Below are 14,698 nucleotides of genomic sequence, written 5' to 3' on the forward strand. Positions count from 1 at the left end.
CTGGGAGGAGGCTTTTTAGACAGTTTCTTAACTATGATCATAAACAATATAACATCTAGGGTAGATATCCTTCAGAATAACCTATGCAGTTAGGTCTTCCGAGCCATAATTACCTGTATCTTTAATATTAGGCCTGTATAAAGCTTTACTTGTTTTCCTTTGGTAGTATTGCTCATGTTTTGGGCTTTCGAATGTGATAGGCGGTCACTCATCACGGATAGAGAATTATTTAAGTTCTGCGTTTTGGATGCTCTTTCTGTAGTCGCATGTCCTCAGCGCAAGGTAAGAAATATCACGTAATCTTTTGCACGCAGTATTTTTTCCCCTGTAAGTTTTAGCTTTCCATGTGAAGTGTTTACATGGGGGAACTGTTGAATCAGACAGGTGCCTGCGTTTGAAACCGCCCAAAACATATACGCAGGTTGTCCGCCACGGTACACCACAGGCGCTCGGGTTCGATCAAAGCCTTTAGTATCTAGAAGGCTTTGATTTAATCCGGGACTGCCTCAGATGCCTTCTTGCTAAGTACTGGTCGACACTTTACAAACTACGAGCAGGTGTACATGATTTTCTCTCTGACTGTGAAGTAAATTATTAACTTCCCCACTGACATTTCCGACGATAACAGTCATCTTCAGAGAAGCTATATTTCATTTATTATACACTCCTGGAAATGGAAAAAAGAACACATTGACACTGGTGTGTCAGACCCACCATACTTGCTCCGGACACTGCGAGAGGGCTGTACAAGCAATGATCACACGCACGGCACAGCGGACACACCAGGAACCGCGGTGTTGGCCGTCGAATGGCGCTAGCTGCGCAGCATTTGTGCACCGCCGCCGTCAGTGTCAGCCAGTTTGCCGTGGCATACGGAGCTCCATCGCAGTCTTTAACACTGGTAGCATGCCGCGACAGCGTGGACGTGAACCGTATGTGCAGTTGACGGACTTTGAGCGAGGGCGTATAGTGGACATGCGGGAGGCCGGGTGGACGTACCGCCGAATTGCTCAACACGTGGGGCGTGAGGTCTCCACAGTACATCGATGTTGTCGCCAGTGGTCGGCGGAAGGTGCACGTGCCCGTCGACCTGGGACCGGACCGCAGCGATGCACGGATGCACGCCAAGACCGTAGGATCCTACGCAGTGCCGTAGGGGACCGCACCGCCACTTCCCAGCAAATTAGGGACACTGTTGCTCCTGGGGTATCGGCGAGGACCATTCGCAGCCGTCTCCATGAAGCTGGGCTACGGTCCCGCACACCGTTAGGCCGTCTTCCGCTCACGCCACAACATCGTGCAGCCCGCCTCCAGTGGTGTCGCGACAGGCGTGAATGGAGGGACGAATGGAGACGTGTCGTCTTCAGCGATGAGAGTCGCTTCTGCCTTGGTGCCAATGATGGTCGTATGCGTGTTTGGCGCCGTGCAGGTGAGCGCCACAATCAGGACTGCATACGACCGAGGCACACAGGGCCAACACCCGGCATCGTGGTGTGGGGAGCGATCTCCTACACTGGCCGTACACCACTGGTGATCGTCGAGGGGACACTGAATAGTGCACGGTACATCCAAACCGTCATCGAACCCATCGTTCTACCATTCCTAGACCGGCAAGGGAACTTGCTGTTCCAACAGGACAATGCACGTCCGCATGTATCCCGTGCCACCCAATGTGCTCTAGAAGGTGTAAGTCAACTACCCTGGCCAGCAAGATCTCCGGATCTGTCCCCCATTGAGCATGTTTGGGACTGGATGAAGCGTCGTCTCACACGGTCTGCACGTCCAGCACGAACGCTGGTCCAACTGAGGCGCCAGGTGGAAATGGCATGGCAAGCCGTTCCACAGGACTACATCCAGCATCTCTACGATCGTCTCCATGGGAGAATAGCAGCCTGCATTGCTGCGAAAGGTGGATATACACTGTACTAGTGCCGACATTGTGCATGCTCTGTTGCCTGTGTCTATGTGCCTGTGGTTCTGTCAGTGTGATCATGTGATGTATCTGACCCCAGGAATGTGTCAATAAAGTTTCCCCTTCCTGGGACAATGAATTCACGGTGTTCTTATTTCAATTTCCAGGAGTGTATTATACGCTAGGTGATCCATTAACACCAAAGTGCTTAGGATACGCACGTAGCTTAGTTTCAACAAGAAAGTGGAAAGGAATAAATTGCAGCGTTTGTGAAAGAGATTTATATATTGTGTGTAGTTTGAGTCAAACCAAAATTTGGTCGATCGGGACTGGCAAGGAACTCTGAACCTTCCGCTCGATTTAACAGTTATGAAACATATGTCACATATGACAGTATAGTCTCGATAAAATAAGCCCCACTACATTTATAGTATAGACTGCAGAATGTAGAGATTACAGTAAAATTCAGCATTCGCCCATTGTAAACAGATCAGTGTCAAGTAATATCCAGACGTCCTGGTAGAGTAATTTGTTAGCAGGTTACATTGATCAAGTCTGTAACCAAATTTGTGACGAAAAATAAATCGAAATGATAAAAGAAATTTCAGTGCTCGCAGGGAGTGCAAAGGTAACTTTGTTTTAGCACATAAATACCGTGGCTAAAGTGGCTTAAAATCGATTTTTCTCTACATTATTCTTGTTTTTATATGTTGAAGTGTATGACATTTGAATAGTAACTTGTTTGCCACCGTTGATAGTATGGAAACAGGTTGGAAATAATGTGGCACGGTTGATAGCTGCGAAAAATCGAGCTGATGGTGATTTGTAGTTGTGGTTCTTTCCTCTCTGGTTTCCCGTTTCCACTGACAATCTTACGTGCTATATTTCGTTGACAGTATTATTTAGAAAGATTTAGACATTTCCACTTCTTTAGTTTTTGTTTAACCGGTGACTCCTTCTTCCACAGCATACTGACAACTCCCAAGAAGCGATTTTCTTATCAGCTGCTAACGTTTCCGAGTATGATTATGAAGCAAATCAGCAGTCGCCAGACCGACGTCTTTGAATGACCGCTCAGGCCACATTGTTTCTACAAGGTTTTAGAAGCGCCACGAAAAGAGGACATCTGCCTTTCTGTGGAAGTACTTCCCTACCTATTTTTGAGTATTATGTAAGCGTCAGTCACTATAGATTTCTATCTCGTCACAGTTAGCGGTTAGTGACAATGATGAAGCGGCCACGGACAACGAGAGAGTTGGTCACGAGCAATAAACGGCTACGGTGACCGCGAATGGAGTGGTGAAAGCCAAAAAGCCGAGCAGTGATTTGAATTTTCACGATATTCTGAAAAATGGTCGATGATAACGTTTCGACGGCGCAGGCGGTGTGTAGTCCTGGCGGTGCTGATCGACCGTTTTCTAATCGGGTGTCTCTGGAATAGAGTTAAATAATTTATTGAGATCTGAAATACTGTAGCTGAATTTTTTGACAGATTTGCGTCATCCGCAGAATGTTTTGATATAGTAAGTCGGATGCAGTTAACGAAAGAAGAGAGTTTCTGTAGAAGCGTGTGTCACGTAGAAGTGAAATGAGTGATGTGCGATTAGAATCGATCGTGTGATAATCGTAGCTAATACGTATTGTAGCAACAGTTCTCGGTCCCGAGTGAAGTTGTGGAAAGTAGTTTCATCTGAAATGAAGATTCGCACTGTGGCTAGTACTTCGAAGGTTACACGTGTGACGTTTTCTCACTGTATTTATCGTGTGCAAACTCCTAAGTAGAGGTACGACAGGATCGGAAGTGTGCGCGGCGTAGTTTCCAGGAGCTCAGCATACTAGTGTCTCGCCGTTTGCGGAAATGCGACGCTGTGAAAAGTGCAGACTCGACAGTGGACCGCGTTACCGGCGAGGTGCACGTACGTGTGCGAGATAAGGGACGGTGTGGGATGTCGGCGGAAGGAGACGGTCGGGCTGCGGCGGAGCGGCGGTGAAGCAGCGGGGCGAGCGGCGCGGCGACACTGCGTGCGGCGGGGGCGGAGGCGGGGGCGGAGGCGGAGGCGGCAGCCGTGGGGAGGCGCGGCAGTGGCCGCGGGCGCACCTGGCCGGGCCGGCGCGCGCGCGCGGGCCGCCGCCACGGCGCCGAGGACGCCCGCTACATACACCTCAGCTTCCGCCTGCTCGCGCACCTCGCCTCCTTCGAGCAGGTAATCCGCCCACTCCACCACTCACACCCACCACCGTTCCAGCTCAAAAATACTTCTGTAAACGGGTTCGGCGTACTCGAAAAACACCATCGTGGAACCACCGAAATTTGTAATGTGTACATCTACATCTACATGATTACTCTGCAATTCACACTTAAGTGGTTGGCAGAGGGTTCATCGAATCACAATCGTACTATCTCTCTACCATTCCACTCCCGAACAGCGCGCGGGAAAAACGAACACCTAAACCTTTCTATTCGAGCTCTGATTTCTCTTATTTTATTTTGATGATCATTCCTACCTATGTGGGTTGGGCTCAACAAAATATTTCGCATTCGGAAGAGAAAGTTGGTGACTGAAATTTCGTAAATAGATCTCACCGCGACGAAAAACGTCTTTGCCTTAATGACTTCCACCCCAACTCGCGTATCATATCTGCCACACTCTCTCCCCTATTACGTGATAATACAAAACGAGCTGCCCTTTTTTGCGCCCTTTCGATGTCCTCCGTCAATCCCACCTGATAAGGTTCCCATACCGCGTAGCAATATTCTAACGAGTGTAGTGTAAGCTGTCTCTTTGGTGGACTTGTTGCATCTTGTAAGTGTCCTGCCAATGAAACGCAACCTTTGGCTCGCCTTCCCCACAATATTATCTGTGTGGTCTTTCCAACTGAAGTTGTTCGTGATTTTAACACCCAGGTACTTAGTTGAATTGACAGCCTTGAGAATTGTACTATTTATCGAGTAATCGAATTCCAACGGATTTCTTTTGGAACTCATGTGGATCACCTCACACTTTTCATTATTTAGCGTCGACTGACAACTGCCACACCATACAGCAATCTTTTCTAAATCGCTTTGCAGCTGATACTGGTCTTCGGATGACCTTACTAGACGGTAAATTACAGCATCATCTGCGAACAACCTAAGAGAACTTCTCAGATTGTCACCCAGGTCATTTATATAGATCAGCAACAGCAGAGGTCCCAGGACGCTTCCCTGGGGAAAACCTGATATCACTTCAGTTTTACTCGATGGTTTGCCGTCTATTACTACGAACTGCGACCTTCCTGACAGGAAATCACGAATCCAGTCGCACAACTGTGACGATACCCCATAGGCCCGCAGCTTGATTAGAAGTCGCTTATGAGGAACGTTGTCAAAACCTTTCCGGAAATCTAGAAATACGGAATCAACTTGAGATCCCCTGTCGACAGCGGCCATTACTTCGTGCGAATAAAGAGCTAGCTGCGTTGCACAAGAACGATGTTTTCTGTAATCATGCTAATTACGTATCAATAGATCGTTCCCTTCGAGGTGATTCATAAAGTTTGAATACAGTATATGCTCCAAAACCCTACTGCAAACCGACGTCAATGATATAGGTCTGTAGTTCGATGGATTACTCCTACTACCCTTCTTAAACACTGGTGCGACCTGCGCAATTTTCCAGTCTGTAGGTACGGATCTATCGGTGAGCGGGCGGTTGTATATGATTGCTAAGTAGGGAGCTATCGTATCAGCGTAATTTGAAAGGAACTTAATCGGTATACAATCTGGACCTCAAGACTTGCCCGTATCAAGCGATTTGAGTTGCTTCGCAACCCCTAAGGTATCTACTTCTAAGAAACTCATGCTAGCAGCTGTTTGTGTTTCAAATTCTGGAATATTCCATTCGTCTTCCCAAGGTGTACTTGTTGCTGAGTCTTCCGGGCAGTGTGACCGTGCTCGAAGAAACTTTTCGGTTCCTGACGTTTCGTCCAGAGCTGCGCTGGACATCTCCGGAGCTACTCGTGGCGACGCTGAGTCTTGCCGACTGAAGGTTTGGACGTCGGAGAGCGATATTCAGAATGACAATTATTGAACTACCGGGTGATCAAAAAAGTCAGTATAAATTTGAAAACTGAATAAATCACAGAATAGTGTAGATAGAGAGGTACAAATTGACACGCATGCTTGGAATGACAGGGGGTTTTATTAGAACCAAAAAAATACAAAAGTTCAAAAAATGTCCGACAGATGGCGCTTCATCTGATTACAATAGCAATAATTAGGATAACAAAGTAAGACAAAGCAAAGATGATGTTCTTTACAGGAAATGCTCAATATGTCCACCATCATTCCCTCAAAAATAGCTATAGTCGAGGAATAATGTTGTGAACAGCACTGTAAAGCATGTCCGGAGTTATGGTGAGGCATTGGCGTCGGATGTTGTCTTTCAGCGTCCCTAGAGATGTCGGTCGATCACGATACACTTACGACTTCAGGTAATCCCAAAGCCAATAATCGCACGGACTGAGGTCTGGTGACCTGGGAGGCCAAGCATGACGAAAGTGGCGGCTGAGCACGCGATCATCACCAAACGACGCGCGCAAGAAATCTTTCACGCGTCTAGCAATATGGTGTGGAGCGCCATCCTGCATAAACATCGTACGTTCCAGCAGGTGTTTATCAGCCAGGCTGGGGATGATGCGATTCTGTAACATAACGGCGTACCTCTCACCCGTCACGGTAGCAGTTTTGCTGTCCAGCGCCATCTCTCGGACATTTTGTGAACTTTTTTTTGTTCTAATAAAACCCCATGTCATTCGAAGCATGTGTGTCAATTTTTACCTCTCTATCTACATTATTCCGTGGTTTATTAAGTTTTCGAATTTATACTGACTTTTTGATCACCCGGTATATGAAAGAAACGTAAATTATTTACGAACTATGGCGTGCACACACTTTATTCAACATGTAAACGTCACTACAGATATTCGGCTTTGATTATGACATGTTCGGTATGCCTGCCATCATTGACGATGATGTGGCGTAGACGAACAACGAAATTCTGCATGATCCGCTGACGTGTCGGAACATCGATGTTGTCGATGACCTCCTGAATGGCTGTATTAAGCTCAACAATGGTTTTGGGGTTATTCCTGTACACCTTTTCTTTAATACAGCCCCACGAAAAGGAGTCGCACGTGTACAGGTCCGGAGAACATGGCGACTAATCGAGGTCCATGCCAGTGGCCTCTGCGTACCTCAGAGCCACAATGCGGTCCCCAAAGTGCTGCTCCAGGACATCTAACACTCTCCTCCTTCAATGGGGTCGAGTTCCGTCTTGCATGAACCACATCTTGTCGAAATCAGGTTCACATTCGATAATGGGGATGAAATCATCTTCCAAAATCTTCACGTGTAGTTCGGTAGTCACCGTGCCATCATGGAGTATCGCCGTGACTGGACATTGCACGCCACATAGTCACCCGTTGAGGGTGACGAGATTTCTCGACAGCGAAATGCGGATTCTCACTCCCCCAAATGCACCAATTTTGCTTATTGACGAACCCATCCAAATTAAAGTGGTCTTCGTCGTTAAACCAAACCGTACATACCATACTAAATCCCATCATGTCCCGTGGCCAACCGTGCAGTTTGATCGTGCTAACGCAAAACGTTCAGAAAATATGACGATTTTACTTCATATAGTTCAACAATTGTCACCCTGTAAATAGTGGGTAAAGTGGGTGTGTTAGAGTTTACACGTGCTAAGCAGAAATAATGTTTGTCGAAGATAAAACGTAATTATCGATTGTCGCCTGTCAGTGATAAAACTATCGATTCTGCACAGCCGTTGTCCATGTATCATTGGACTACTTCTTTTCTGTTAAAATTATCACTAGGCTCGTATATGTCGATGGCTTCTCTACTACTCGTGGATGATAGTTTGCCATAGTAGATAAAATTTTGGTTTCGGGAAACTTCACTTCATGATTTCCTGACTGAAGAGCATGCTCTGCTACAGCTGGTTTTTCTGTTTTCCGTAGTCGGCAAATGCGTTTATGTGCTTTTAGCCTTGTATTTGATGGTACCGGTTTCTCGATGATACATTCGTGGTTTTGACACATGGTAAAAAAGCTTTAGAAGAACACTTTTGTCATTTCGTGTAAATCTATAAATCTAGTTTACCGTGGAGATGGAAAAACACATCGCATTATCCTTCTTGGATGTTTTAGTTGTGTTAAAGGCTGACGGAAGGTTGAAATACAAGGTTTTCCGGGAAATCAGATCAACGGATAGATATTTGGGGCCGGCTGTTGTGGCCCATCGGTTCTAGGCGCTACATTCTGGAACCGGGCGACCGCTACGGTCGCAGGTTCGAATCCTGCCTCGGGCATGGATGTGTGTGATGTCCTTAGATTAGTTAGGTTTAAGTAGTTCTAAGTTCTAGGGGACTGATGACCTCAGCAGTTAAGTCCCATAGTGCTCAGAGCCATTTGAACCATAGATATTTGGGTAAGAACTCCAACCATCATCCGCAACAACAGAGAGGTGCCATTAAAAGTCTTGTTCACAGAGCCAAAAGGATATATACCCGAAATATCTGAAGCCGGCGTCCGAGAAGAATGACTATTCAGACAAAGAAGTAAAACGATAAAACACAGCGATCAAGAAAGTAACTTATCAGCTCGGCAAGGTTTACGGCAACATGATAACAGACTGTTTTTAGACCAAATAAGAAAATATGTCAATTCCTAAGACCTGTAAAGAACGAACATCTTCCTCTGTCAGCGACTGGAGTATGTAAAACCCCATGTACTTGTGGAAAGGTCTAGATTAGAACTATCACTCGCGAATACAAGACTGAATAACATAGAAGTCTTTCCCGACTATGGAAAACGGAAAATTCATCTACAGCAGCTCTTCAGTCAAGAAATCATTAACTCAAGTTTTCTGAAACCAAAATTTTACCCACCATGACAAACTATTATTCACTATTCAGAGGCGCCATCGAAATGTAAGAGCACATTGATAATTTTAACAGAAAAGATGAAGTCGTGAAACCCAGCTACATATGACAGTCGCTCTGCAGAATCGATAGATGAATTTCTATTCATGACCTGCGACAATCTATAGTTAAGCTTTATCTCTGACAAAGATTATTGGGAGGTGTGTTTCGGGTGAGAACGTAGGTCACCCTAATGAAAGAACTGGAGCCCCATATACACTCATGCTCGTAAATTAAGGATAATTGCAGAATGCGGTGCCACACAACGTGGCACTACACGAAACTGGCGCTAATAGCATAGGCACATAGGAAACACACACGACACAGATCTTTAAGTCCATGGCATTGGTGATAAGTTGAGAAAACCGTCCAGAAAAACATGTGCAACAAAACGCCACTTTTTCCTGCGCATTTACCCCGACATCAATACGGGCTATGATCACCATGCACACGTACACAGGCCACACGACGGGTTGGCATACTCTGGATCAGGTGGTCGAGCAGCTACTGGGGTATAGCCTCCCATTCTTGCACCAGTGCCTGTCGGAGCTCCTGAAGTGGCGGAGGGGTTTGAAGACGTGCAGAGATACGTCGGTCGAGAGCATCCCAGACGTGCTCGATGGGATTTAGGTCTGGAGAACAGGCAGGCCATTCCATTCGCCTGATCTTCTGTTTCAAGTTACTCCTCCACGATGGCAGCTCGGTCGTGCCGTGCGTTATCATCCATCAGGAGGAAGGTAGGACCCACTGCACCCCTGAAAAGGCGGACATAGTGGTGCAAAATGACGTCCCGATACACCTGACCTGTTACAGTTCCTCTGTCAAAGACATGCAGCGGTGTACGTGCACCAATCATAATCCCACCCCGCATCATCAAACCACGACCTCCATACAGGTCCCTTTCAAGGACATTAAGGGGTTGGTATCTGGTTCCTGGTTCACGCCAGATGAAAACCAGGCGAGTATCACTGTTCACACTATACCCGGGCTCGTCCGTGAACATAACCTGGGACCACTGTTCCAGTGACCATGTAATGTGTTCTTGACACCAGGCTTTACGGGCTCTCCTGTGACCAGGGGTCAGTGGAGTACACCTTACAGGTCTCCGGGCGAATAAACCATGTCTGTTCAATTATCTGTAGACTGTGTGTCTGGATACAACTGTCCCAGTGGTTGCGGTAAGGTCCCGAGGAAGGCTACGTGCAGTACTCCGTGGCCGTCTGCGGGCACTAATGGTGAGATATCGGTCTTCGTGTGGTGTTGCACACTACGGATGTCCCGTACTATAGCGCCTGGACACGTTTCCTGTCTGCTGGAATCGTCGCCATAATCTTGAGATCACACTTTGTGACACACGGAGGGCCCGTGTTACGACCTGCTGTGTTTGACCAGCCGCCAGTCGCCCTAGTATTCTACCCCTCATGAGGTCATCAATATGTGTTCTTGAAATCGTCGCACGTACGAATGGCGCAGTCACAAAAAAGACAGGGTGGGTCAACGCTTTAAAGTAAAGATATATAAACTTACACAAATGACTATTTCTTGCTTAGGTATCCCTGTCACGTATGTTTCACAGATAGTGACATATTCTTGCATTTGCCAAATCAAGACGAATCTACCGTATTACACAAAAAATGGGAATTGTAAGTGCTTCGTTATCTTCAAACACATGTCCTTTTATTGTCACCCATAATGAGCTTTTGTAAATGCTTCCAGCGATGCGTAACATGCTACGAACAAGATGAAAATTCCGACTTCTAACTTTAACGTAAGGAAGTCTATGACATTTTCCTCGAAGTGTCACAATTTCTTGAAACATGCATATGTCGAACAACTAGTTTTTTCCAGTATTGTGTAAAGGTGAATAGCTGAGTCTCACTACTCTATGTGCGATTTAACTATGACAACATTTTAAATTTAGGCTACTGTGTTTGTTTTGATTTCCATTTTAGTTTTCTAGCTTGGAAGATAACACTAACAATATACTGCTGTTAATAAGAAGGATTATAGCTTGACATTTAGGCTAGAGACCCACCGAAAGGACCAGTCGAGCACGGCTAGTGCGCGTAATCGCATGTGGCCGTTAGTTACACTACTGTGAATGGCGTGTAACCGACTGAGGCGGCGTTCGGGTCGGTCGCACGTATTGTACAACTAACTGCCCCGGGGGATAGAACACTATTGATGTCAACACGAATAAACTGACTACTGCGAAAGTCCCACGTTACACGCCAAACAGAGTAAAGAAGATTTGCGGGTTGGATTGGAATGACAACAGTTAGTCATAGTTATGAAATTCGAATACACCACGTCTGTCAGTGCAGTTGCGGAAACCCTTTATCTACAATGAACACAATATTTTTGTAGCAGATGTGATTGTTTTGAAAATACACTGAAGAGCCAAAGAAACTGGTACACCTGCCTAATATCGTGTAGGGCCCCCGCGAGCACGCAGAAGTGTCACAACACGACGTTGCATGAATCGATTAATGTCTAAAGTAGTGCTGGAGGGAATCGCCACCATGAATCCTGCAGGGCTGCCCATAAATCCGTAAGAGTTCGAAGGTGTGGATATATCTTCGGAACAGCACGTTGAAAGGCATCCCAGACATGCTCAATAATGTTCATGTCTCGGGAGTTCGCTGGCCAGCGGACGTGCTCAAACTCAGAAGAGTGTTCCTGGAGCCACTCTGTAGTAATTCTGGACGTGTGGCGTGTCACATTTCCCTGCTGGAATTGCCCAAATCCGTCGGAATGCACAATGGACATGAACGGATGCAGATGATCAGAAAGGATGCTTACGTACGTGTCACCTGTCAAGAGTCGTATCTAGACGTATAAAGGGTCCCGTATCACTCCTATTGCACACGCCCCACACCGTGACTTGCAGGGTCGATGGATCCATGGGATTATCTCAATACCCGTACACGTCCATCCGCTCGACACAATTTGAAACGAGACTCATCTGACCAGGCAACATGTGTCCAGTCATCAAGAGTCCAATGTTGGTGCTGACGGGCCCACGCGAGACGTAATGCTTTGCGCCGTGCAGTCACTAAGGGTACGCGAGTGGTCATTCGGCTTCGAAAACCCACATCGATGATGTTTCATTGAATGCCTCGTACGCTGACACTTGTTGATGGCCCAGCATCGAAATCTGCAGCAGTTTGCGGAAGGGTTGCACTTCGGTCACGTTGAATGATTCTCTTCAGTCGTCGTTGGTCCTGGTATTGCAGGATATTTTTCCGGCCGCAGCATTGTCGGAGACTTGATGTTTTACCAGATTCCTGATATTCATGATACACTCGTGAAATGGTCGTACGGGAGAATCACCATCGCTACCTCGGAGATGCTTGTCCCATCGCTCGTGCGCCGACTATACACCATGTTCAAACTCACTTAAATTTTGATAACCTTGCATTGTAGCAGCAATAACCGACCTAACAACTGCGCCAGACACTTGTTGTCTTACATACGCGTTGCCGACCCCAACGCCGTATTCTGCCTGTTTACATCTTTCTGTATTCGAATACGCATGGCCGGCCGCTGTGGCCGAGCGGTTCAAGGCTCTACACTCTGGAACCGCGTGACCGCTACTGTCGCAGGTTCTAATCGTGCTTCGGGCATGGATGTGTGTGATGTCGTTAGGTTAGTTGGGTTTTAGTTGTTTAAAGTTCTAGGGGACTTTTGACCTCAGAAGTTAAGTCCCATAGTGCTCAGAGCCATTTGAACCATTTTTTGAATACGCATGCCTATACCAGTTTCTTGGCCCTTCGTTGTGTATTTGTGAATAATTTTCTGGATGTGGACACTAAGTAGACATTTGTACTATAATAATTGCATGTGGCATAAGACCTGGTGCATCTCTTTCGATTGGACAACACTTCGGCGACTTCCGTGTCCCTAACCCACCCGAGTTCGTCTAACCGGGGAAAGTGAGCTACTGTTTAAAAGGGAATGCGAACAACGAGTCGTTCCTGGCGACTTCTCACATCGTTCAGAGGTGAACGCTAAATCAAATGCACACTGAAAATTTCCATCGTCTGCCCAGGAGTCGAATACGCAGCCTCTCGGTTTCCAATCACTCGCTTTACCAATAGACCAATAGGTCCAACTATTTGTAACTGAAATGCTTTTGGTTATCTTTTACAAACTGAAAAATCTCTTATGAGTAGGGATATTATTTAGAAATGTATGCTTTGACAGAAACACTTCACTGAGATGCTTTTTTGCGCCTTTTGTACTGATTTAAGTAACTGAAATGGTCACGTCTAGTTGATATAAAAATTGGCAAAACATGTTAATACGTTCTTTTATGGTTTTCTCACTGAAGGTACAGATGTATGATTAAAATAATCGTGAATCTTACTGACAGAATAAAACTGTGTGCCGAACAGGAATTCAAACCCGTAGCCTTGTGTTTCATGCGCAATGTTTTTATCTACTGAGCTATCCGAGCACTTCTAAGGATCCTCCCCAGCTGCTGTACTTCCACCATTACCTTTCTTATTCCTTCCAGGTTAAAATAATAGTACCTACGTAGCTTAAAGTGAGCACTCAGTTCTCACCGCGGCATACGCTGTAGCTATAGCTGGTATACATTCCCTTTATTTGATCCGTTAGTCGAAAGATGCGATACTCATTGTTACGAAGTAGATGACGTACCGTCTTCTATGCGTAAGTAAAGGAAGGGTAAGCAACAGGGTCGGTGTCGAATTCCATCGGTTTCATTTCTACATCTACGACGGCGAACATGACGGACAACAGAGATGTTCTCTGACCCTTCCTTACTTCGAGATCGACAGCGTTCTTGATGCACATTGTTGTCTGTAGCATTGTTAGCCGCACGCGACGAGCCACTTCGGCAAGTTTCCAGCTTCCGATGCAGCCACACCCGTCACGATGCTCTAGAGTTTGAACCCCTACGCAGTTTTTACTACCTTGTTCTAGATATCATTTTCCTGTATCCACATTGTGCGACAAATTTGGAAATTATTTTTATTCGGTTATCGTGCTTCTATACAAAGTGATCTGGTTACGGCGTCCTCATAATAATTGAAACACTTATGACCAATAAAAGAAATTCTGTTTTTGGTATATACCTCTCCTTATTCAGACGGTTGTGTACAGAACACACGGAAAGTGACACGGACGACTGTTTTACTGTGCAGGACCTGCAGAGCGAGATCGAGAGCCACCGCGATGTGTTCGCGTCGCTCAACGGGACGGGCCGCAAGCTGCTCAGCAGCCTCGCCTCGCAGGACGACGCCGTCATGTTGCAGCGCCGCCTCGACGAGATGAACCAGCGCTGGCACCACCTCAAGGCCAAGAGCATGGCCATCAGGTACGCGCCAGCCACCAGCCTGCTGCAGCTTGTCCCAATATGTCTCCGCTAGCTGTCTCCCCCCCCCCCCCTCCGCGCCTTTTTCGGCAGCTCGTCCGCCTACGCCAGTCCGTCCCCCCCCCTTTCCCTCCTTCCCATTTCAACTGCCCTGCCCCCTCTTCCATCCACTCTCTTCTGTCTGTGTAGTCAGTTGCCTGCCCACGCGTACCACTGCAGCTCTCGAACGAGTTGTTGTTGTGGTCTTCAGTCCTGAGACTGGTTTGATGCAGTTCTCCATCATACTCTATCCTGTGCAAGCTTCTTCATCTCCCAGTACCTACTGCAACCTACATCCTTCTCAATCTGTGTATTCATCTCTTGGTCTCCCTCTACGATTTTTACCCTCCACGCTTCCCTCCAATACTAAATTGGTAATCCCTTGCTGCCTCAGAACATGTCCTACCAACCGATCCCTTCTTC

The 14,698-nt window shown here is 46.6% G+C and overlaps 1 protein-coding gene across 1 annotated transcript in view; it reads left to right on the forward strand.

Moving 5' to 3' along the window:
• Window positions 1-3,984: 3,984 nt before the first annotated feature.
• LOC126183924 (dystrophin-like) overlaps window positions 3,985-14,698 on the forward strand; it is a gene marked incomplete at its 5' end in the record, with an annotated part of 303,215 nt that continues 292,501 nt past the window's right edge. The window contains 2 exons of the mRNA XM_049926270.1: window positions 3,985-4,116; window positions 14,067-14,239. Coding sequence (XP_049782227.1) covers window positions 3,985-4,116; window positions 14,067-14,239 — 305 coding nt within the window. The remainder of the gene's footprint in view (window positions 4,117-14,066; window positions 14,240-14,698) is intronic.

The sequence above is a fragment of the Schistocerca cancellata genome, chromosome 4 (genome assembly GCF_023864275.1).
Source record: "Schistocerca cancellata isolate TAMUIC-IGC-003103 chromosome 4, iqSchCanc2.1, whole genome shotgun sequence".
NCBI classification, from domain to species: domain Eukaryota; kingdom Metazoa; phylum Arthropoda; class Insecta; order Orthoptera; family Acrididae; genus Schistocerca; species Schistocerca cancellata.